Source organism: Cyprinodon tularosa, unplaced genomic scaffold (assembly GCF_016077235.1).
Source record: "Cyprinodon tularosa strain WSP-4 unplaced genomic scaffold, ASM1607723v1 ctg4, whole genome shotgun sequence".
Taxonomy (NCBI): domain Eukaryota; kingdom Metazoa; phylum Chordata; class Actinopteri; order Cyprinodontiformes; family Cyprinodontidae; genus Cyprinodon; species Cyprinodon tularosa.
The window spans coordinates 319260-342898 of record NW_024039118.1 but is presented as its reverse complement, the minus strand read 5'-3'; the positions used below and the strand labels follow the sequence as shown (position 1 = coordinate 342898).

General features: G+C 39.4%; 3 protein-coding genes across 8 annotated transcripts in view; 1 reads left to right on the top strand and 2 right to left on the bottom strand.

Annotated features, from left to right (window-relative positions):
- fam49bb (family with sequence similarity 49 member Bb) overlaps nt 1-1634 on the bottom strand; it is a 61546-nt gene extending 59912 nt beyond the window's left edge. Inside the window, exon 1 of the mRNA XM_038297920.1 lies at nt 1516-1634. The gene's annotated coding sequence lies outside the window, so the exon portion shown is untranslated. The remainder of the gene's footprint in view (nt 1-1515) is intronic.
- Nucleotides 1165-8945, top strand: si:dkey-37o8.1 (uncharacterized protein LOC407641 homolog). Its single transcript, XM_038297919.1, has 8 exons — nt 1165-1464; nt 6934-7105; nt 7185-7364; nt 7438-7734; nt 7827-7977; nt 8059-8315; nt 8380-8614; nt 8684-8945. Exons 2-8 carry the CDS (start codon nt 6962-6964, stop codon nt 8788-8790), a joined length of 1371 nt encoding a protein of 456 aa, XP_038153847.1. The 5' UTR covers nt 1165-1464; nt 6934-6961; the 3' UTR covers nt 8791-8945.
- Nucleotides 8946-10008: 1063 nt separating this feature from the next.
- The window catches only part of asap1b (ArfGAP with SH3 domain, ankyrin repeat and PH domain 1b), an 80338-nt gene continuing 66707 nt past the window's right edge, over nt 10009-23639 (bottom strand). For 2 of the 6 annotated variants that reach the window (XM_038297912.1, XM_038297914.1), the window contains 11 exons: nt 23243-23328; nt 22677-22792; nt 22505-22572; nt 19928-20035; nt 19490-19718; nt 15939-16103; nt 14862-14940; nt 14716-14780; nt 13375-13898; nt 11478-11600; nt 10009-11371 (listed from right to left, as the gene is read on the bottom strand). In XM_038297912.1, the coding sequence (XP_038153840.1) occupies nt 11297-11371; nt 11478-11600; nt 13375-13898; nt 14716-14780; nt 14862-14940; nt 15939-16103; nt 19490-19718; nt 19928-20035; nt 22505-22572; nt 22677-22792; nt 23243-23328 (1638 nt within the window). In that variant the 3' untranslated portion in view covers nt 10009-11296. Of the gene's footprint in view, nt 11372-11477; nt 11601-13374; nt 13899-14715; nt 14781-14861; nt 14941-15938; nt 16104-16540; nt 16610-19489; nt 19719-19927; nt 20036-22504; nt 22573-22676; nt 22793-23242; nt 23329-23639 lie in introns of all 6 variants that reach the window. The other 4 variants (XM_038297916.1, XM_038297917.1, XM_038297918.1 and 1 more) reach the window with 3 other exon arrangements.

Sequence of the window (23639 nt, the reverse complement as noted above, 5' to 3'; positions counted from 1 at the left end):
ATCTAAAGCAACAAATAAGAGAGAAATACACCTGATCTAAAGCAACAAATAAGAGAGAAATACACCTGATCTAAAGCAACAAATAAGAGAAATACACCTGATCTAAAGCAACAAATAAGAGAGATACATCTGATCTAAAGCAACAAGAGAGAAATACACCTGATCTAAAGCAACAAACAAGAGAGATACACCTGATCTAAAGCAACAAACAAGAGAAATACACCTGATCTAAAGCAACAAATAAGAGAGAAATACACCTGATCTAAAGCAACAAATAAGAGAAATACACCTGATCTAAAGCAACAAATAAGAGAGAAATACACCTGATCTAAAGCAACAAATAAGAGAGAAATACACCTGATCTAAAGCAACAAATAAGAGAAATACACCTGATCTAAAGCAACAAATAAGAGAGAGATACATCTGATCTAAAGCAACAAGAGAGAAATACACCTGATCTAAAGCAACAAATAAGAGAGAAATACACCTGATCTAAAGCAACAAATAAGAGAAATACACCTGATCTAAAGCAACAAATAAGAGAGAGATACATCTGATCTAAAGCAACAAGAGAGAAATACACCTGATCTAAAGCAACAAACAAGAGAGATACACCTGATCTAAAGCAACAAACAAGAGAAATACACCTGATCTAAAGCAACAAATAAGAGAGAAATACACCTGATCTAAAGCAACAAACAATAAGAGAGATACACCTGATCTAAAGCAACAAATAAGAGAGAGATACATCTGATCTAAAGCAACAAATAAGAGAGAAATACACCTGATCTAAAGCAACAAACAAGAGAAATACACCTGATCTAAAGCAACAAATAAGAGAAATACAACTGATCTAAAGCAACAAATAAGAGAGAAATACACCTGATCTAAAGCAACAAACAAGAGAGATACACCAGATCTAAAGCAACAAACCAGAGAGATACACCTGATCTAAAGCACCAATAGGAGCCAAAGCAGCAGTTCCACACATGGCCCAGCTGTCAGTGTATGCCTCTCCTTAAAACATGCATCATTTGCTGCCTAAAAGCTCTCTCAATTGGAGGCACACGCCTCAGACTAAACTTGGGTAAATACAGTAATGTGAAAGGCCAAACAAGCAGCCCACAGCCAGGCTATAATCACACGGCATGGGTCAAGCGTGTAACGTTCAAAGCCTCTGTCCAAATAAAGGAAAAACCAGCAGCGGGGTTAGCTCAGAAAACCGCTGCTGTGAAAAGAGGAAGTTAACGGTACATGTAGAGGATGCGGCGAGCCAAAGATAACACTTTTTCGTCGTTTTAATTAACGATAATCACACCAAGTAGCAGTGTTTTTAATACAGACCTACATCATTTTATGACTCATTCATTCAGAGGGACAAAATGTAACAGGAAAACGAGATTTGCTCAGCGGCAACTGGTGGGAAGCTGAAGGCGAAAAAGCCGAAGAGAAAGCCAAAAAGTGGTAAACGTCAATTTTTTATCTGTTTAAATGGCGTTGGTTGCTTTTATTTACCTTGATGCTCGATGAGAAACACAGGAGACGAGGACTGGATACCACGCTGGAAGCAGCGGCTCAAAGGAGAAGCAGAGCGATTTGCTGCTGCTGCTGTTTCCGGGTTTCTTCTTCGGCGTCACTGTGGTCAGGGAGGAGAGTCTGAGCTGTTCCGCCTCTCCTGGTATGGCAAGTGGTTTTAGCATATAATAGACAGAAAGGCAGGAGGAGACTCAATTCACCCTCACATGTTTGACAAAACATGTTTTGTCAAACATATAAAACAGTTTTGTCATGTTAAACCCTAATGAAAAACAAAAATGAGAAGTAGCTTGATTTATTTAATGAGATAAATAAATGTGGACATATCCCACACAAATCTGTATTACTTGACTGTTAAAACCATTGATTATATATATATATATATATATATATATATATATATATATATATATATATATATATATATATATATATATATATATATATATGTATGTATGTATATATACACACAAGAAACACTCCTCCTCATCCATCACAAATGGTCATCACCTTCTTTTTATAATGTTTTCATTTCGAGCCCTTCAGAAGTGGATGTGCTGGTGTGCTTTGGATCTTTCTCTGGTTAGACAAAAAAACTGTGCTTGAGCCGTACATCCTCCTTCAGAATTTTATTCCCCCAGGTAGCAAAGTAAAATGAGAATCAAGCAGGTTCAAGTGTCAAAGCAGACCTGAACACTTCACACTATGGTTACCATGTTTTGTCGTGAGTTTGATGTTCTTTTGCTCAAAAAGTCTGAAAATGACAGAAGTTTGTAACTAATTTAACAAGAGAAGCAATCATATTTTCACATACACAAAGAGTGGTTTAAACAGGGCTTTTTCTATTTATTCCGGCAATCTTTGTTTGATACTTAAGCACTCTAAATAATTTAAATCATAATTTATTCATTAGGCAGTGGCACTTTTTAGTCCTATTCTGATGGGCTCTTAGACCAAGGTATCTGGAAAACAAAACATGTTTTTCACTTAGAAGAAAGCAAACAACTGAAATTGAAAGACGTTAACAAAAATATAAACCAGGTTGATATGTTTCCATATCTGGACCTGAAAGACAAAACATATAATTATAAAAAGTTTAAACTTTCAAAGTTAAAAATGTTGCCCAAGACTTCAAAGATGGTTTTGGAATAAAACAACTCCCCTTCTACACTGTTAACATTTTTATTCAGTTTATTTAGACAGCACAACACAAAACATCACCTTTACAAAACTTTGCAGAGACAGTTCAATCAGATTTATTTCATTTAGTCGGATTGGTAAAAAAAAGGATTTGTATCACAGGAAAACCAGCCAATCGATTCATTGACTTCTCAGGAGATGCTCCTCCTGGATGAGCTTGTGGCAACAGTAGATATTCTTTTGCATTTTTTCATTGAAACTACAGCCATCCCTCACACTGAGCATGCATGCAGTGACAGTGGAGAAGAAAAACTCCCTTTAATAGGAAGAAACCTCCAATGAACCCCCCAAAAGCCTTCTGCTGAGAATGAAACGAAATAGAGACTAACACATAAAAGGAACATATAAGCACTGATCCGTTATACTTCTAAGTTAGAAAAGGTAATGCTAAACTAGCTCAACATGTGGCTCTATCTGTGAAAGAAACAGTTAAGCAGATGAGATCTGAGCTAGTTTTCAAGTCAAATGATGAAATACAGAAAAAGCTGAGCCCATAGCTATGTCTACGAGAGAAACAGGGCTAAGCACTGGAAAACAGGGCGAACTACTGTATGATTATAATGGGACGTATTGATGGCAGCAGCCCAGCTGATATTTCTCTGCAAGATGATGTCAAAGCAGAACAGGAACACAATAAATGTAACTAATGTGACAGAAAAAAGCAGAGAGAAAATAATGTTAGGAGTAGAATGAAGCAGTATGATCAAAAAGTGGTCCCTATGTCTTCCAGCACCCTAAAACTATAGCAGCAGAACTAGAAATAGCTCAGAATAAGTTAAGCAACTCTTCTTATAAGCTTTATCAAAAAAGGAAAGTTTCAAGCCTTGTATTAAAAGACAAATGAACAAAAACAATGCATTTAAATATATTCTATAGTTGCTCAGTATAACTATTGTATGTTATATAAAGTGACATTTGAAAGTTAAGAATGGCTATGAATCTAATTTGAGATATTTCTCATTTCGATTATGACTAGTGAAAATTAGTATTGCTTGTATCAATGGCTCAAAATGTTATTCAAACACAGAGTGGAGTTTAATTATATGTCATGATGGACTGCCACAGTAGGTCAGAGGAAACTTTTCATTTGTTCCCTCCTTAGGATTATTACAGAACAGAGCTATAATTAAATCTGCTTTGATTAGGACTTCTATATCTTAAGAGCAGCTAAAATAACAATAACCTTGAACCAGATATCCCAAGACTTTTTACTCTCCTGAAATGTCTTTGGCAAGAGGTTAAAGAAGATGCTTCAAGCCCAATTTATTCCCTTTGAACATTCAACTGGATTAAAAAAGCAGAGGCGTGTGCATTTATTGATAAGAGGTTACTGCAAATACAAATAACAAAGCACTACTTTAAAAAGGATCTATAGCCATTTCTCACAGGCAGTCTGTTATAGACACATATAGTTCTGTATTTCTTTTGTCTTCCACTTTGTTTCGTCATATCACCCTGATGTGGAGGCAATGGAAAGATAATGTGTTTGAAAAGTCCAAATGAATATCTATTAATTAGAAGCACATTGAAAAAAAATATATCAGGTATGACTTTTAGTTGAGTTTAAATTCAAACAAAGTTTTGAGGTATATCAAACTTTTGCATCTATTGATGTATTCATTTTCAATTCAATTCAATTCAATTCAGTTTCTTTATATAGCACCAATTCACAACACATGTCATGTCAAGGCACTTTACAGTTCACCAGATCATACAGTCAAACTTATTCAAAGTTTTCTATCTAAGTTAAACCAGCTGATTGCATCGACTCATTGACTCAAAGGCAATCCCCCACACTAAGCATGCTTGTAGCGACAGTGGAGAGGAAAAACTTCCTTTTAACAGGAAGAAACCTCCAGCAGAACCAGGCTCAGTGTGAGCGGCCATCTGGAGAGGCCGACTGGGGTTCAAGGAGGCAGAAGAAGACACACAGAAAGAAGCAGAGATACAAAAGGCAACTTTGTATATTTGTAACTTTGTTCATTTTTATACCAAATGAATATTTGAATATTCAAAAGTAGAGTAATTGCACTAAATATAGACAAAAAGATTTTTTTTCTTCCAACACCTTGAGGTTTTTACAGTGTTGCATAGAATCCCTTAAATTAGCTAGTTTGTACATATTTCAATAGCAACCAAAATAATGTAAGAAATAATAATAAAAGTAACCCTTAGTATAGTTAAACAGTAAGGACGAAAATGGAATCTATTAGTTTTAACATTTAATCAGATTATTATCCGTCTTTTATGCAAAACACCAAATATCAAACATTTTCAACTACAGTTTAAATAAATAAACATTTCAGCTTTGTCATTTTTTGTTAGAGGAAAATATTCAAGCTCAGTGTTGTATAAAGTACTGAAATCTCGGAGTCAAGTAAAAGTATAAGTACCTCTCCAAAATATGACTTTGGTAAAAGTCCAAGTCACTGACTGAAATGTTACTTGAGTAAAAGTCTTAAAGTATCTGATATGGCTTGTACTTAAGTATAACAATTACTGTAAAAATAGATGCTGATGAAGGTTCTCAGTCATCCAGGTCATAGTCATTCCGTAAAAATTCAAACCAAGTCCAGTGGATATTTTTTGAATTTTTACGGAATGTAAAAATAGATGTACTCAAGTAATGTAGTGAAAAGTATAAGTAAAAAGTAAGTGCAGTTTGAATGACATTTTTTTACATTTTGGTAAACTTTGAAGGTTAAATTCACTTAAAACAATATAAACAACCAAGTGTAGGATAAATTTAGACTGGCTTTGCGAAAAAGGCGTATCCTATTGGCGTTCATGAACAAGCCCAGGCAAGACCTGACTTTGTAGTCAGTAGGTGGGGTCAAAACACTTGCATTTCTCTCGCATTTCTTTTTTTTTTTTTTTCTTTTACTTAGTAACTAAACCAAACATTGAAAATGTATCGGAGTAAAAGTATTAAGTTTGTAAATGTAGTGAAGTAAAATTGAAAGTTCTTAAAAAAATGTATACTCTTGGAAAGTATAAAGTACTCCACAATATACTTAAGTACAGTAGTGAAGTATTTTTACTTCGTTACTATACAACACTGTTCAAGCTCCTTTAGAATCTAACATCTCTAATAGTGTACAATTGTGAATGCTTCATTTAATTATCTGTCTAAATGTCATAATTGTTAGCGGCTCAGTTACAGAACATCAGTAAATTCTACAAAGATAAAAATGCTTTTATATTCAAAAAGATTTTTACATTCCCCTACCTGATATTTTGTGTTTTGCCTCATACATAAAAGGAATTACCAATGAAAATTTTGATAAAAAAGATATTTTTTTTTTTTCCTAAATAGAAGGTTGGAATAATAAAACCCCTTATTTAGTTTATGTATCTTATTGTCTTATGTTTTAAAAGTTACAGCTCTATGCTTTTGCCCACTGCACTTCCTCTGCAGAGAAAAAGCTTGCATTGTTTCATTAATATGATAAAATTCTTTCCAAGCAGGAGACAAAATAGGATTTTTCTGTCATAAAGTATTTCAATATGTCATCATTCCAATGTTTAATGTAACACCACACTTCATGTATATTTTATTGATTTTTTTAGAGTGTTTAAGATAAAGGAAAGCGACATTTTATAAACAAAAAAGCTCAACATTTCATCCTTCCCAAATTGAAACAAAAAATGTATGAATAAATTTTTTTTGTATTATGTTGGTAAAAACGTGATATTTGCAGAATATATACAATTTATCAGGCTATAGAGTAAAAGTTAATATTTTAACATGAGGGACAGGGTTTTTTTCTAATCTTTATAAAATGTTTAATTATACATCTTGATATCTGTTGGTAATGTATAAGAATCTTATACTTTAAATAAAAAAAAGAACAGTGTTTTCAGCAACATGTTCATGGTAATGTATAACACTTTTATTTTATCTAATTGCTATTTTTCCTCCCTAATCAGAACACCAAAGCAACCCTTTATATCTATATTTCCACTTAAAGAGGGTTTTCTTTGAAGATTTCAGCAGCTTTTTTCTGGTATCCTCACCCTTTTCCTCTGTCACTGTCCCTCCTGAACTCATGGACACCAATCAGGCCTAATTATGCTGCACACCTGTTTCCACTTGATGCGGCTTATAAAGACAGGCTGAATGTGGCTGAACCATTTAACAAAAGACTGTGAAAAAAAAGCAAGGGTGAGTTGCATCTGAGCCGGTTTCATTTCCAGGTTTGCGCTTTAGCCTGCTTCCATAGCCATGGCGAGAGAGAAGACCCACGTTAATGTCGTCATCATTGGCCATGTGGACAGTGGCAAGTCGACCACCACCGGACACCTTGTTTATAAGTGTGGCGGTGTCGATCAGAGAAAACTGGAGAAGTTTGAGAAGGCTGCAGCTCAAGTAAGACTGGAAATGTTGTATTGGTGTTTTTTTTGCAAAGGGATACTGAACTGGGATTAATGGTTGAATTGCTTTCCAGATGGGGAAGAGTTCCTTCAAGTTTGCCTGGCTGTTGGACAAACTGAAAGCTGAGCGAGAGCGAGGGATCACCATCGACATCTCTCTGTTGAAATTCAACACCCAGAATTACAGCATGACCATCATTGATGCACCAGGACACAGAGACTTCATCAAAAACATGATTACTGGGACATCCCAGGTAAGGAAATAAGGGTGAGGGTTCAACTTCTCTGCAAAATATTTTCTATAGTAACCTCTATTTAATCTCCTAGGCTGACGTTGCTCTGCTGGTCGTCTCTGCAGCTAAAGGAGAGTATGAAGCGGGCATTTCCAGGAGTGGCCAGACAAGAGAGCATGCTTTACTGGCTTACACCTTGGGTGTGAAGCAGATCATAGTCTGTGTGAACAAGATGGATATGACTGAACCTCCATACAGCCAGAAACGCTATGAAGAAGTGGTCAGAGGTGTGAAGGTCTTCCTCAAAAAGATTGGTTATGACACTAATGCAGTGCCATTTGTGCCAATCTCTGGCTGGACTGGAGAAAATATGGTTACCCAAACACAAAAGGTGTGTATTTAAAATAAAAAAATAAAAAAATTGGGTTCAAAGTGGCAGGGTGGGACTTTTTTTTATTTTTTTATTTATATACCTGTTTGCAGATGCCATGGTACCAAGGCTGGAAAGTGAGGTCAAAGGAAGGCGTTTCAAGCGGTAAGACCCTCCTTGAAGTCCTGGACTCAATTAAGCCTCCAGTGCGCACAATTAACAAGCCCCTACGCTTGCCTCTGCAGGATGTCTACAAAATTGGAGGTAATGTGGCACCAAGAGCATTGCATTAAAGAATTTGACTTAATTTGGTGATATGTTGATTGACTTGGAGATCTGCTTTAGGTGTTGGGACTGTCCCAGTGGGGAAGATTGAAACTGGAATCCTTAAACCAGGCATGACCCTGATGTTTTCCCCTGCCAAGCTCACTGCAGAGGTAAAGTCCATAGAGATGCACCACCAAGGTCTGGATGCAGCTCTACCAGGGCACAACGTTGGCTTCAACATCAAGAACGTGTCTGTAAAGAACCTGCGGCGTGGAGATGTGGCTGGAAATGTCCAACATGATCCGCCTTCAGACGTCCATAGCTTTGAAGCTCAGGTTGGTTAAAATAAAATTTTTCTTTGCTATGGGGGGGAAAAAATAAACTTTGAATCTCCTGCAGGTCATTATCCTGAATCATCCAGGAAGGATAAAAACAGGTTACTCTCCTGTACTGGACTGCCATACAGCCCATGTCACCTGTCGCTTCGCAGAGCTGAAGGAGAAGCTTGACCGCCGTTCAGGCAAGAAGCTGGAGGACAACCCACAGCTGCTGAGGTCTGGAGATGCAGCCACGGTCAAACTGGTTCCTATAAAACCCATGTGTGTGGAGAGCTTCTTCAACTACCCTCCTTTAGGTAAGTTAAGGCAGCTTGAAAGGAAAATCATGCAAATCCATGTCTAACTTTATCCTAATGTATCCACAGGTCGCTTTGCAGCCAGAGACTTGAAGCAGACTGTAGCTGTAGGCGTGATCAAGTCTGTGGAGAAGGACCAAAGCTCTAAGCCTTCTCAGAAGGCACAGCCTAAATGAGTTGGTTTTAGTGGCCAACTGTACTTTTTATTTTGAGAAAAGTAATGTTTGTGTTGCAACAAAAAGCATTAATAATTTCTTTAAAGTGTATGATGATCCTGTGTTAATATTACCCCAAAATTGTAAAAAGGGTGAATTATTTAAATTAGAAAAACTGCAGTTATTGGAAAAAAATGTGAACTGTATTTATGATTTGTTAAAAGATTAAATCTTTCAGTTTAATCTGTTTGTGGACTCAATTGCTTATTGCTAACTCATTGCAGGGGGAAACGTTGCCAGTTTATTTTTCCGACAAGGTTAAAAGTGAAACTGCCTGAATTTTGTCACTTCAGTTTGCCCAAAGTGTTTTGCTACAAATACCAAAAGTTAATGGGGTTATTTGCAATTACTTGTACAATGTAAAGGTACCTGGGTTTAAGTCTCAAATTTTCAGCTTTTTTTTTTTTTTTTTTTACTTGAAGCTTGGAAGCAAGAGACTGGGCTGCTTGATTCTCAAACTGTGAGGTTTACCTTCCAAGGTTGAAGTAATTGCTTGGACAGATTTAGGTGGAAGGTTTTTAAGCTAACTTGAGCTTTTAGCCTGCAAAACATTGGGAAAGGTTTTCACTTCAACTCTCCTGACTAAAATTTTATCAACTTGCATGAGAGTCTAAGCAATGATTTGGATGCTTCTGATTAAGCAAGCATTAGGAAGGATGTGCATGGATGAAATGCAAACTTAACCTGCATGCTGAAGTACTATAATTTGACTATTTTCTTTAAGGAAACTATTAAATATTTTGTAGTCTGAGCACTGTAACCTCTAATTGCAATCTAGTTTTCAGAAGTTAAGTTGACCAGCTGGAATGTCTTGCACTAAAGGATATGTAACCTTTTGAATGAACAGATTAACACTGGAACATGATCATTTTGGAAACTAGGTACTTTTTATTTTTTGTAAAATCCAGCCTTCCTGGGCCATGGATGGTTATAGGTCCTGTGACCAAAATAAAAAAAAATCCTGACTTTTGGGGGGGGGCAGGTAGAGATGTATACCAAGCTCTTTGTCCTACAGAGTTGTCCCATTTAAAAACTCAACCTCAAAGACTTTTTTTTTTTTTTTTTTTTTCCAATGTCTATTAAAGGTGCATCATTAATGCAACAAAACAAATACCAAAAAGTTAGATCCAGTTTCCTTTTGGACTTGAACCCAATTCATAAAAACACATGACCCATGGGTTTCGGTACAGCACTTTTTAATGATACAATGGGTTGATGGGTTTGTTCCTTAACATGATGGGGAAGAACTTCAGGTCAGTGAGGACTGAGTGAAAACACATGGTCTCCAACCTTCATCTACAAGACATTTCTGGTTCACAGGCAACCTGGAAATGTACTGAATCCAGTAACAAGGAATGATGCACTTTTCAAACTAGATCAAACTTAAAAAAAAAAAAAAATTCAAGTTCATGAGATTTTACAAGACACTGAAATGTGAACACAGAAGCTTTCTAGGCCGTGATTAAAAAAACTAAAACAAATCAAGTTATTGCTAAAATGTCCTGTTAGGGTTCCCATACGTGTAGTCGATAGTGGCTTAAAACAGGATATACTTTCCTTCTGCGTAGTCCTGCTATGGTTTTAATAGTGGCTCTTCAAACCCTGAGGTGAGTGTCTAAACGCTGCACTCCGCTCGTTTCCAGTCGTTATACCAAGCGTGGAGGAAAAGCTGAGATGGCGTTGGGTTTTTCAACACACAGAGCAAACGTACGGATGGACAGTGTAACAAGGAGTAAATTAGTGACCTACAGCGAACCACAGGCGTTTTGAATGTTAGTTTTTTTTTTTTTCCCAACCACGCAGTAGCAGCAGGTTTCTGTACGGTAATAAAAAAAACAACCGTAATACATGTAACACACCAAAAGCAAGCAAGAACAAGGAGTACACTTAATGAGAATACTTTTCAGCGGGAGACTCCTGCCTCTACGATGGTAAACGGGGATGCAAGACAAATAATGACATGACCTATTTCACATTCGATTTCATATCTATCCCCCCCATCCCACCCCACCCCCCACACAAGTATAGGTTGATAATTACTGAAGGGCCGGTGAAATTAATACAGATAAAATTCCCGCTCTACCAACCTGACGCTTGATGGAGCAGGCAGAGAGCGGTACATGTTTTGTACAATAAAACATGTATGTACACTCACACACAAATATATATATTTACATACATATATACACAGGAACAGCATAAACATAGACTTCTAGGTAAGTGCTAGGGTTTGTTTTTTAGAGTGGCTCCGTCTCCGGCCATGCTATAGGGGTTAAGATAATACTGGTAGAGGAGGAATACACACATTCTTTGTACAGCGTGGATGTGGCATCCGGGTCTAGATGAGCCTGCTGGGTTTTTCTTTATTTTCTATTTTTCTTTGGGGGAGGCGGGGGGTTACTGGTGTGCGATTAAGATATTTACATTAAATCCCAGTTTAGGGAGAAACGTAGTGCAAGTCTGGCTGTCAGTCACTCAGGATGTGCACAAAGGACATGGGGAAGACGCCTTTTCTTTCAGGTTCTCCCTCGATGTGTCCGATCTGGAAGGAGAAAACCAGAAAAGAAAGGCATGTAAAGGGGAAAGCGAAAGCAGTGTGTGTGAGGAAGCTAACCGGAGCTGTAGAGAAAGTCTCTACAGGAACTCACCCACCACTCCTGGTCCTCCTCCCCCGTTACTATGATCACCTCTCCTTCGGCAAACGTCAGCTCATCGTCGTTGTCGGCCTGACAGTCGTAGATGGTCTTCACCCGCCTGGTTTTATTCTTCCCCTGGACAAAGAGGGAAAGGAAGAATACTTTCAGCTCTTTCTATCTTGCTCTCAGTTCAGGTATCCCCGCAGCATTATGCTGCCACCACCATGTAACCCATTGTAGATGATGTGTTTAAGATGATTGCTTGCTATTTCTACATCCCAACTGTTTTCAGTACCTCTTGTGTCTTCTTCATTTATGATCATACCATATGAAAGTCAGATTTTTGGAGCTTCAGAAGTTGGGATATTGAACATTAAACAACTCTTCTTAGCCCTTTTTTCCCCCCCATCTGTCTTTATGATGCTTTCCGTCCTCTACTGTTCACTAACAAACCTCATGGGGCTTCACAGAACAGCTGGATTCCCAGTCAGGGTAAGAATGCAGATTACACTTATTTGTATGTATCTGAGTAAAAAGGGCAGAAAATATAAAAAGTGTATGTATATATATATATATATTTTTTATGTTGATCTAGTTTGTGTTTTTTCTGGAACTTTAAAGGAATAGTACACCCAAAACATGATTAGCCTTCATTTTCTACTCACCCCCATGCTGAACAACACTCTGGAGTACTTTTTTGATATCTCAAATGCATCTGGAGATCTGGGAGGCTTCTTGCTGTCTGCTGACATTCAAATAATGGAGGTGCCCAGCGCCCGAGGCAGAAAGGTCCATAAAAGTCCACAAAAAACGTGTCAATATTCCTCCATACTGCTCGTCCAATGTATTCCAAGTGTCCTGAGTGGTTAGCGTCCAGAATTTACTCGAAACGAAGTCATTTAGAATGTTTTTAGAGCATAAACAGTAGTGTATAGTATTTCCTGAAAGCGCGCACATGCGCGATCACGACGCTACGGAAGCCGGCAGACCAAACCAGCGCATTCAGCTCGGCAAAGAACTCATGCTCTTCCTCAACACTGAAGTCCTCAGACATTTTTCTTTCGTTGTTTCTTTCTTTGCACAGGTAAACAGCACATTTCTTCTTCTACGCTTGCATTATCGGTAGAGCAGACGCTGAATGCGCACTTTCGTCTGGTTTGTCTGCCGGCTTCCGTAGCGTCGTGATCGCTCATGTGCGCGCTTTCAGGAAATCCTATACACTACTGTTTATGCTCTAAAAACATTCTAAATGACTTCGTTTCGAGTAAATTCTGGATGCTACCCACTAAGGACACTTGGAATCCATTGGACGAGCAGTATGGAGGAATATTGACACGTTTTTTGTGGACTTTTATGGACCTTTCTGCCTTGGGCGCCATAGACCTCCATTTTTGAATGTCAGCAGACAGCAAGAAGCCTCCCAGATCTCCAGATGCATTTGAGATATCAAAAAAGTACTCCAGGGTGTTGTTCAGCATGGGGGTGAGTAGAAAATGAAGGCTAATCATGTTTTGGGTGTACTATTCCTTTAACTCCCAGTAAATTAAACAAACCTCTGTGGCATTAATAGAACAATTTCAAGGGTGTTAACCCTTTATAAGGGACTGTGTTCTGTTTGATTTTTAACATACAGGTCCTCAAACTACACCCCTACTTGATGAGGTCTCATTTTCCCTGTTAAATTATGTTAATGTTGTTCAAGCAAAGTTTAAAACTATAAATGATCCCAGAAAAAAAGGATTAAATGTTTTCAATTGGTAATATTTTGACAACAAAACCAAAATGGAGCATAACTTGGATAAATCAATGTTGTAAAAACATCTTTCCATAAGTAATGGTTTAGGGTAGAACCAGGGTTATGACACCATGGAAGTTTCTGTTAACCAAAAGACAAAGTCGGTGTCCATACTGTATTGATTTTCCTCGGGAGGGGCACAGGAGTCTCCGCTGTCCCTGGTGGGGTCCCATTAGTGTCCTCGGCAGCCTGCTGGGATGGAGTTGGGATGTTTGCCTGTTGGTTGGGTGACAGCGAGTCCTGCGGCTGAGTCTGAGGTGGAGGCTGCGATTGTGGCCTCTGTACTGAATCTCCAGAAGGGGGCCTGGGGGTGGCGTCAGATGTCCCGGGTTTAGGAGGGATGTCTGCCAGGTGAGGCTTGGGGGGAAGGTCTTTGAGCTGGGGTTTGGGCGGCAGATCTCCCAGCTGAGGTTTAGGAGGCAGGTCAGAGAGCTGCGGCTTCGGAGGAAGCTCTCCGGGTTTCGGGGGAAGTTCGGACACCTGTGGTTTTGGGGGCAGGTCGCCCAGCTGGGGCCGCTCTGCCAGCGGCGCCTTGTGAGCAGCATCAGTTGCTGGCGGAGACTTTGGGAAGACCTCTGGAGGAAGGCTGGGCTTGTCCACAGACGGATGGTGGATGGTGTCAATCTTTCTCAATGCCACTGGAGGGAAAAATGCTAAATTAGGAAAAAGACTCATGGTTCCAAACAAGTTTAACCTAAAATATGTCGAGACTCAACTCCTCTGTTCCTTTTTTCCTTAAAATCAATTTTATAAATTAAAATCTAGAGTTTAACATAAATATAGAAGTTATGTCTGCTCTAGGATGGCTATAAAGATGTAAGCAGAAAAATGAAAAAAAGGATACAGGATGACAGGAAGAAAGGACAGCAGGAAAGAAGTAAGAACTGAAGGAGCAAAAGTATGACGAAAGGACATAGAAGGACACTGAGAAGGACAGAAAGGAAAAACATAAGATAGCACAGAAAAATAGAGAAGGGACAAAAACGATAGGACAGAATGGAGATATGAAACAAGCAAGGGAGGAGGAAATGATTCATGTTTGAAACATGGAAGGAAGAAGAGATTAATAAGAGAGGGGAAATCAAGCATTAAGGAAAAGGAAAGGGAGGAAAACAATGAAGAAAAGGACAGAGAGAATAAAGAGGAAATGACAGGAAAAACAAGGAAATAAGGGAGGAGGCCAGGAAGCAAGGAGTCAAAAATGGAGAAAGTGAGAGTAGTTAGGGTACAGGGAAAAAGGAAGGAAGGAAGGAAGGAAGGATGGAAGGAAGGAAGGAAGGAAGGAAGGAAGGAAGGAAGGAAGGAAGGAAGGAAGGAAGGAAGGAAGGAAGGAAGGAAGGAAGGAAGGAAGGAAGGAAGGAAGGACACAACATTCAGACAGAAGGGAAGGGTTTTATCAGACTATAGAAACCCTGTGCTGTGGTACAGGAAATGTAAAAAAGTGAAAGAGTGTACCTTTCTGAGGTAGTTTGGGAAGAACCCTTGGACCGAGTGTAGACTTTGTGTTGCTCGACGTAGTGCTAGAGAAATTAAGATGATCAAAGTTCAGTCGATATGAAAACACACAGAATTTGACTCTTTGGGTTCCCGTGGGGTTTTACCTCTGCTGCTGAGGAATGCCCTCAAACTTGTTGGACACGGGGGACATCTTACTGACCGGAGGAGGGGTGGAGTCGCTTCCTGAAATATTCACATTGGCCACAACAACAGAGGAAAAAACTGAACACCACATCAGAGCGTGGATGGAGGAATTAATTTGGTATAAATGTGGAAACAAATCAACATGCTGTGATGGTTAAAGAAAACAATGAGGGGGAGGGCATCTTCTGGCTGAGCTCTCTGTGATGAGCTCCTGGTGTTTGCTGCGTTATCTGAGGGGCTGCTATTTACTCTGTGTTTGGGTGTGTGTTTATGTGTGTGTGTGAGAGAGACAGGGTGGAGACAAACAGTCGGGGATAAATAACACGTTCAACAATAAGAAGATTCCTAGTCTGACAGTGCTCTGTTAGTAAATTCAACTTCTAATCATTCTAAACATAGTTTCCCACTCATTAAACCCCTAGTTTAAAGTAAAGCTGAACTTCAATGTACTTTTCAATAATATGCCCCTAAATATATTGCCAGCTAACAACAGCTACAGAAGGGATTAAATATATTAAATAAATTAAGGATCACTCAATTGTGAGGATCTGATGCATTTTAACTTAGGTTTTGTGGTGTTTATTAAAAACAACTGCTTCCAGTTCAGCAGGCTAAACGTTATTCTATCTTTAAAGTGTTCTCGATCTGCTTCACTGTTGAAAACATGAACTGTTTTAGGCAAAATCCAACAAAGTGCAGACACAAATAGGATTGGACTTTTCACTAAGCTGTCTACTCTTCATAGAAGTGACACGGCTTCATTCCTTGTTCTTAGGAGACCTTTTATATCCCCATCTTCTTACAGGTTAGGGGAAAATAAAAAATTATAATGCAGAATAGTTATCTGGAGTGGATTTTTTTTTTTTTTTTTATTGCAACCAAAAAAGAAAAAGACATTGAAAGTCTGGCTTTCTCTTATTAGACCCTATTAAAGGAAAAAACTTAACTTAAGGTTCCAACATTGATTGTATTTATTCATATTTTTCCTCATCTGGCAGCGGGCTAACTGCTGTTTCACGTGTGGTTTGCGGTCTCACCCCCGGATACTGAGCCCCCTTTACTGTGCGGACTGTGAGAGAGCGGGCTGGGTGGGTCGGACAGGGTGCGTTTGTGTCCAGGAGGTGGGGGCGGAGGTCTCTTCTTGGACAGGGTAGAGCTGCCTCCTGGTGTGAGTGTGGAGGGAGGGCCGGATGGGGGAGGAGCTGGAGGAGCGATACATAAGACACATGAGGCGATGAGGTCAACCGATCAAACAAACCAACAGAGATAAGCCCCAAGGAGGGGTGGAGGAGTCAGAGCAAAACAGCAAAACTGTCAGGATACAAATATAAGAGGAGGAAACCGGAATGTTTACAGGGAGAGGGGGGTTATCCCTGAATGAGCCTGTCTATGTCTAATGGGACGAACTGGTCACTGATGAAAGCAGCCAATAGAGAGCTCAGCCAGAGAGCAGTCAACTATGGTTAAGGGTTTACAGCTCAGCAATGGCAGGACATCGCTCCAGAAAGATTTATAAAAAATGTAGACATGCTAGAAGAAGAGCCTACATGGCTCCGAACTGCACATCTGAGCTGTAAAGGAGGAAAACAAACCGAAGGGGAAGAAAATAGGAGTGAAGAACTTAAACCAAGATATTCACTGATGTATGGTCGGGTGCCAGCCAGAGTGGCGTAGTGCGAATGAGAGCCAAGGAATGCCAAGTGTGGAGCTGAAAGAATAGAGAAACAAAAAAAGAGAAAGAAAAACAGAGCGAGGATGAGGAGTGTGGGAGAGAATCTCTGAGCGAGTCTGCCTTTATGAAGAGCTGCTCCCCCGACACACACACACACACACACCCACACACCCACACTTGCTGGAAAATAAGATGAAAAAAATTATCAGCGATAAGCAAAAAGCAGAGAAAGAAGAAAACGGCATAGAAGCTGAAGAGTTAGCGGGTTGATCTGAGCATCTTACCGTCTCAAAGATCGCTTTTACCTAGCTAACATGACCCTACAACAACAAACTGCAACTATTAGCATCAGTTTCACAGAACAAAAAAACAAGCCAAGAAAACAACTGAACCTTTTGAGCTGTTAAGGCTCTACTATCCACACCTTATCAAATTTTCCCACTTTTCAAACATTTCCACATGTTGCCATGGTGCAACCACACTCTGGAGGAGCTGCAGAAAGCCACAGCTCAGGCAGATTAGACACCACAAACTGGGCGTTTATGGTAAAAGAGCAAGAATAGGTATTCTGTGAAGAATCTCTACACTAAACGGGTAGAGGAAATCCAGAGGAAATCCAGTATATCTGGTTGGAAGGAACTTCATCATGATCCGGGATGCTTTTCTTCTGGTAAAATTTGAGGTAAAGGGAGCTGAATGTGGGAAGATCCGGTAGGTAACCTTTATGATACGAGAAAAGACTGAACTCTGTCCAGCAGTCCTCATAAAGCCAGAGATTCACTGTCACAATGTGCTGCACCGGCCTAGTCAAAGTCAAGAACTAAAGCCATCTAAGAGTTTGAGCTAGGACAAACCTATGTGGAAAAATATGCATGGAAATTATTATGAAAATTAGCTATTTTCTAAAGAATGGGTTCAAACCTCCTGCCCCATAAATGCTCCTAAAGATAGCACCCCCTACAGACAGAAAACTGTAACTGCAGCAGCAGTTGGTATCCTTTTCTCTCGATCTCACAATTACAATGCACTTTTTGGTTAAAATATTAAAAGTTCTGAAATAAAGTGAAGTCTGTGGTTACACCGGGACAAAATGTGGAAAAGTTCAGTAGTTGAAACTGAAAACCAGAAGAACTAATTTCCTTTCCAACATGCATAGAGCTGTGAGTAAATTTAAAGCACACCTCAGCCTGCTTTACTTGAAAAAGAGGTCAGTTCAAGGCTGGAACGTCCACTGTTAGACAGCCAACACTAAGATTAGATTTCAGGCCAACATTAGCAGCTCACTTCAGCTGTTTATTAGAGTTTAGCAAATTCACACTCAAACAGACTGAGCTGAGTTCAATCCCAGATGCTAAGATGTTTTAGAAGCACTTAGAAATGCTAGAATGGTAAAGAAAATGCTAAAAAGAAAAAGAAGATCTGATCTCCCTGTTTGAGAGAATTAGAAATGAAAAGCATTCGACTTTAACAATTAAAACACTGCAACTTTTTTTTTTAACGGCTCCTGTTTTGCTTTCTGAATCTCCACTGAAGGTTGTTCAAGCTCAATCGTAAAGTTAATATTTCTTTCATATCAGGATAAGACTCAGGCTTCATCTGGTTAAATGTGATCTAATATGGCGCCTGCTCAGATTGTCAATCTGTCCATAAGCTGAAGAAGTTGGTCAAAATCTGACATTTTTCAGCCTGGCTGGTCTAAAAAATCTTCTCAGATTAGCAGAAACACTGTTGGTAAATGCTACCAGATCAATTTATTGGCTAAACTCTTCAGTGTGAACGTTTTGAGTGTAGAATACACACATTTTTTTTTCATTTTAACCAAAGATGCCAAAGACTCCAAGTTATTGAGTTTGTTATTTATTTGGAGGTTTAAAAACTGTCTATTTCATATATAATGCTGTAAAACAGCCACTAGCTGTTTGCTTTGTCAGCAAGTAAATCAATGGTGTCCACAGGTTTTGCCACAAATGCAAAACTTGTAAAGTTTAAAGTATTTAACAGGGCCAAAGAATTTGATTTTTTCTTATTTGTTCTTTGTAATATATCTTGCTCAGTAATTAAACAACAGAAAATCAGTAAAAAGGAAGAAAAAATAGATTTTTCTAGACATATATTTATAAATCTTTTGGCAGCCTTGATTTTAATGGTGGAAATAAAATAAAAAAGTCTGGTCTAAGGAAATATTTATATAAAAGCTGCCACACCTATGCATATATGGGAAGCTACAATAAATGTGTTGACAATTGTAGTAACTACAACCAGAAGCCAAGTTAAAGGTCGCTTCTAACTTGGCTGAAATAACTAATTAAATGGCCTCTTGCGATGGATGTAGCAAAGTTTGCCAGAGCAGCATTTTTAGCTGTGGGGTGTTACTGAGATAGCTGATGTTAGGGAGGCAGGAGTGTTATTTCTAACTGTAATAGTGCAGAGACAGCATAGTGAAATAATTGGACTAAGTGTGTTTCCAGCGTCCCTTTCTTTCACCTGATGCCCGACTAACGTTCATCAGGCTGCCTCTGCCTGAGGCGGTGTTTTCCTTCAAGTTTACTTTATAAGTAATCCTAATGACACCTGCTTTCCGCCCTCTGATCTGTGTGCTGACAAACCACATACCACTGCAGGGTGTGTGTGCATGTGTATGTTGATGGCACAAAGCGGAAACTTCACACTAAAGCTGCACCTAATTCTGCTCTGATGTATAATCAAATATTAACAGAGATTATGAATCCATTCATGTTCGGGTCTTCTCTGGAATTATAATCCCTACACGGCTTGGGACACACAACCTTTAACACCACAGTGGATTACAAGCTCACATTTTGCAAACGCGATACCAGCAGATCTAGAGTTTGAATTTCAGAAAGCAGATAAAATTGAGACCCTTCAGTTCAGCCCCTCGGAGCCGGCATGTCTGACCTTTGCCCTGGTTCCTGGGTGGCAGCGGCGGCCCGTCGGCCACGGGGGAGGAGCTGAGGTCGGTGGAGGCGCTGTACATCTGGTTGGTGAATGCGCTGTAGGAGAGGCGCTGCTGCTTGTCCCTCTGGCTGATGAAGCCAGGCAGGGAGAGCTTGTCATGGGGGGACAGGCTGGAGGAGTGGCAGAAGCTCTGAGGCCTCGGAGAGCGGTCCTTCTTGATGGGACTGGGCTGGAGATGGACACGGCCGTAGGGAGATAGATCAGCAACCTGCAGCACTCGTTATGTCCAAAACGAATGAACAAAACTCGTACAATTGTTTTTATACTGTAAACATCTTCTAAACAAATTAATTATTTCGTAACATGAAGGACTTCTTCCATATTAAAGGTTCATCAAACCATGAAACTCCCAGAAAACAAGCCTGCCTGGGTCATCACCTTATCATCAAGGTCGTCGTCGCTCTCATCCATCTCCTCCAGTCGCAGGCTCCACTCGTACTCCACGTGGATGTGAGGGTTGAACTTCCCCTCTGCGGCCTGAACAAGCTGAAACAGGCGGAAAAACAAATCTAGTTGCTTCACCTTCAACCCTGCTTATATTCAGAAATATCAGACATGAGAGGTCATGGGAGGTCAAAGGCTGCCATACCACCTTAAATGCACACTTTGTTCATAAATATGCTGACTTTATTGTATTTAAGTCGGATTTCTGTTATAGACCAACAAAGTAGAGCCTAACTGTGAGGAGATATTAGGACTTTAAGAGTCAAAGTGGGGAATCTAGATCAGAAAATATAAATTTGTTTGATTTAATTTGACTCAGTCTTTGATTTTTTACATTTCTATTATAGAAAAGAAAATTAAAATCTCTTTGAACCACTTTGCTCTTTGAACCCATTAGTTCTGATCTAATGCTGCGCCTCCTTTGCTGAAAGGGGATGTAACAAGTGGAAACCAAAACGCCTGATTTTTAAAAGTTTTTGGCAACTACAAAACCTAAAAGGTGTGGTCTACAGAGTCGATACTTCCAAGACGTACTCCTTCGATTACAGCTGGAAGTCCTTTGATGGTCACTACCAGCTTTGTAAATATAGAAGCTGAAGATGCTGCCTTTCCTACAGATTCCTAACTGCATCAAGATGCGGACTTTAACTAGGTCATTTAGACACACACATTTGCTTTGATCTAGACCAGAGGTCTGCCACCTTTCTAAACTAAAGAGCCATTTAATCTCAAGCCTGGCTTAAAAATAGTTCTTCAGAATATTATATGGCCTTTAAATGAAACACAACTTAACATTTTTGTTGAATATTTACAATAGAAAATATCTAGCCATCTTGAAAAACAGTTTATTTGCTGCTTTTAGTTTTTGAAAGGACAAAACATTAAACTTTTATAAAGAAGGAGCATTGATTTTAGATTTTATTCTACAGGATATTATTTAATGTGAAAAAATAAAACAGTTTCCAAGCTAATGACAAGAAATATAAATCTAAAAACATATTTTTCTAATTGTTTAATGTCATTCTGTAATGAAAATTGAATTCAAATCTAAAAAAAAACCTGCTAAAAAAGATTGTTAATTATTAATAAACTATATTAAAACCTATTAGTTGGCTCAACTTTAGCCACTATTAAGAGCCATTGTAGAGGGTCCTAAAAGCCTCTTGCAGCTCTGGAGCTGCAGGTTGCAGACCCCTGATCTAGATCCTTCTATTATAGCTCTGGATTTGTATTTAGAGTTGCATTTCTGCTGGAAAGTGAACGTTTGCTACGGCTTTAAATCTTCTGCAGCCCCTGACAGGTTCTGTATTAACCTCAGTCCATTGTTCATTTAACTCTGTCCTGTAAAAGTAAAACCAAACAGTTATGCCCATAGCATCCTCTTTCACCTGCTACTAAATGGTTTGCAGCTTCTTAAAAATAATTGGCTCTCTCTTTCATAAAGGCATGATTTGTAGGGTTTTAAGCTAATAGTTGTAGCCTATTTACTAATTTAGAGATAAGGGGACAACCATGCACTACTGTGTGCCTGTGCACAGGTCTGGATTGGCTGTCAGGCAATACCCATTGGGCCATTTCCAGGCCAGTCCAAGGCCGTCATAATTTCATCTAAATATATATTTGCATTCATTTATTTGCAATAAATGAATGAATGTTAGCACAGGCAGAACTAATAGAGTTATGAGAACCCTATTTATAGGCCACACTAGGAGACATTTCCCTGTCATAAAATACTGATAGGCTAAGGCATAGAGATGAAATAGGCTCCTAGCATGCACTAATAGAAACATATTTCCATAAAATCGCTGTGCCAGAAGAAGATAGAATTAGCTACCATTTAATAGATTTTCCTGTAGAGAGAGCAGAATGCTGATCTCTGTGTATGATTTTCATCCTTCATAAATGTGGAGATATATCCTCAGGTATGCTGTGTGTCTCCACGTGTCGCATTACTAATCAGAGTGGGCCACCATTACCAAATTAAAAGGAACCTTTTTTTGGTCCCAGTTCTGCCTGTTTATCATATAAAATCCAAACAGAACACATTACGTTCTGTTGTAACAAAAAGAGGAAAATCTGATGGATGAGAATAATGTTCATGTCTATTTTGTTCATAGGAGGTGGCAAGGTAAAAAAAAAAAAAAAGGCTGTCTAAAGCTTAAATATTAAAATATTATTAGATATATTAGAGATTCCACAGTGGGTATATTATGGTCCGTTTGTCTTCTTGTTCATATCTGCATTAATAACAAACACATTCCCAGTTACTTCCACTCTGCTGTCCCAGTCGCCCAAAGGCTGAACACAGAATCAACACTGCCATCTAGTGTTATGATTGAACACCTCACTATCTGCTCTGCATCGATTCTATCTGGTTGATTTTTAGCTCCAGAAACCTCCACTTTAACCCGCCTCATGCTGCTGTTCTCTGTGCGTTTTCATAGATTTAACAGGAGGGTTTGTTTTGCGCTCTGTTGTTCAGCATATCCAGCTGCTCCGTCCTGCACTTACTGCCTCCTCGCACTGAGTGTTCCTCAGTCGCCTGGCAACATCCAGGGCCGTCTCTCCATTCTGATTGGCTGAGGAAGGGAAGCAGGAGGGAGAGATGGAAAACGGTCAACACTTTGAGGCTTGTGCAGGCAACAAGAACAAGAGGACGAAGACGATGACGAGGGTGACTCACTGATGTCGGTGGCCGGTTTGCCTCTCAGGAGTAACTTGAGGCACTCAGGCTTTTCGTACATGCAGCAATAATGCAGGGCGGTGTTCCCCCACTCCGTCTGCTTATCCAGGTTACCGCTGCAGAGAAGAGACTCAGTCAGATTCCTCTCATCTCTTCTGCTTGATATATGATTGTACTGGACAAATATTATTGTAAATAGCCATTTTAAGCATCAAATTTAATAAGGGAGGATGTTATTTAACACGTTTCAACTGTGGAGGCCTTTGGAGCATTGGGGGATATAAACAGTTGGAGGGGAAAAAAGGAATAAATTAAGGCAGAGAGCGAGAGCTTGACCCATTTCTGTTTGCCTTGTGGGAATCTGAGCAGAGCAGCACTAAGCCTACCTCTGCTCTTCACTGCTTTATTGCAGACAGAGAGCGAAAAAAAAAAAAAACAAGAGACACTGATGAAATTTGCTGCTGCAGAAAATATGATTTGTACATGCTTTTCTTCTTATGGCTCCACTCCTCCTACAGAGACAATCCAATCCCCACACGTAAGCCTTCAAGGGCTCTTAAAGATACCTGTTCTGCACAAGGAAGTCCACCAAATGCAGTGAGGTCTGGTCTGCAGTCCGTACGGCGTAGTGCAGGGCAGTCTCTCCGGCTTCCTGCAGGGGGCCACCAAACACAGCAGAGTCACAATGAAGCAACGGCCAGCATCCATTCTGTATTCTGTACTGTGTGTGTGTGAGTGAGTGTGTGTGTGAGCTTATTTCAGCATTTAAACAAACTGCAGTAAACAAAATGGCTCCCAAAAATCACAAATCTGCCGTATTGATCCCATTGTCGTTAAAGACTGCCTCATAATAGATTCAGAAGCACAAAGGGCGATAGATAAAATAAATATTTCTATGTTGTGTAAGGCGTTTTTATGTCTTGCATTCCTAAAGGTTTGAATCTTGCTGTGCTGCAGTTGGAG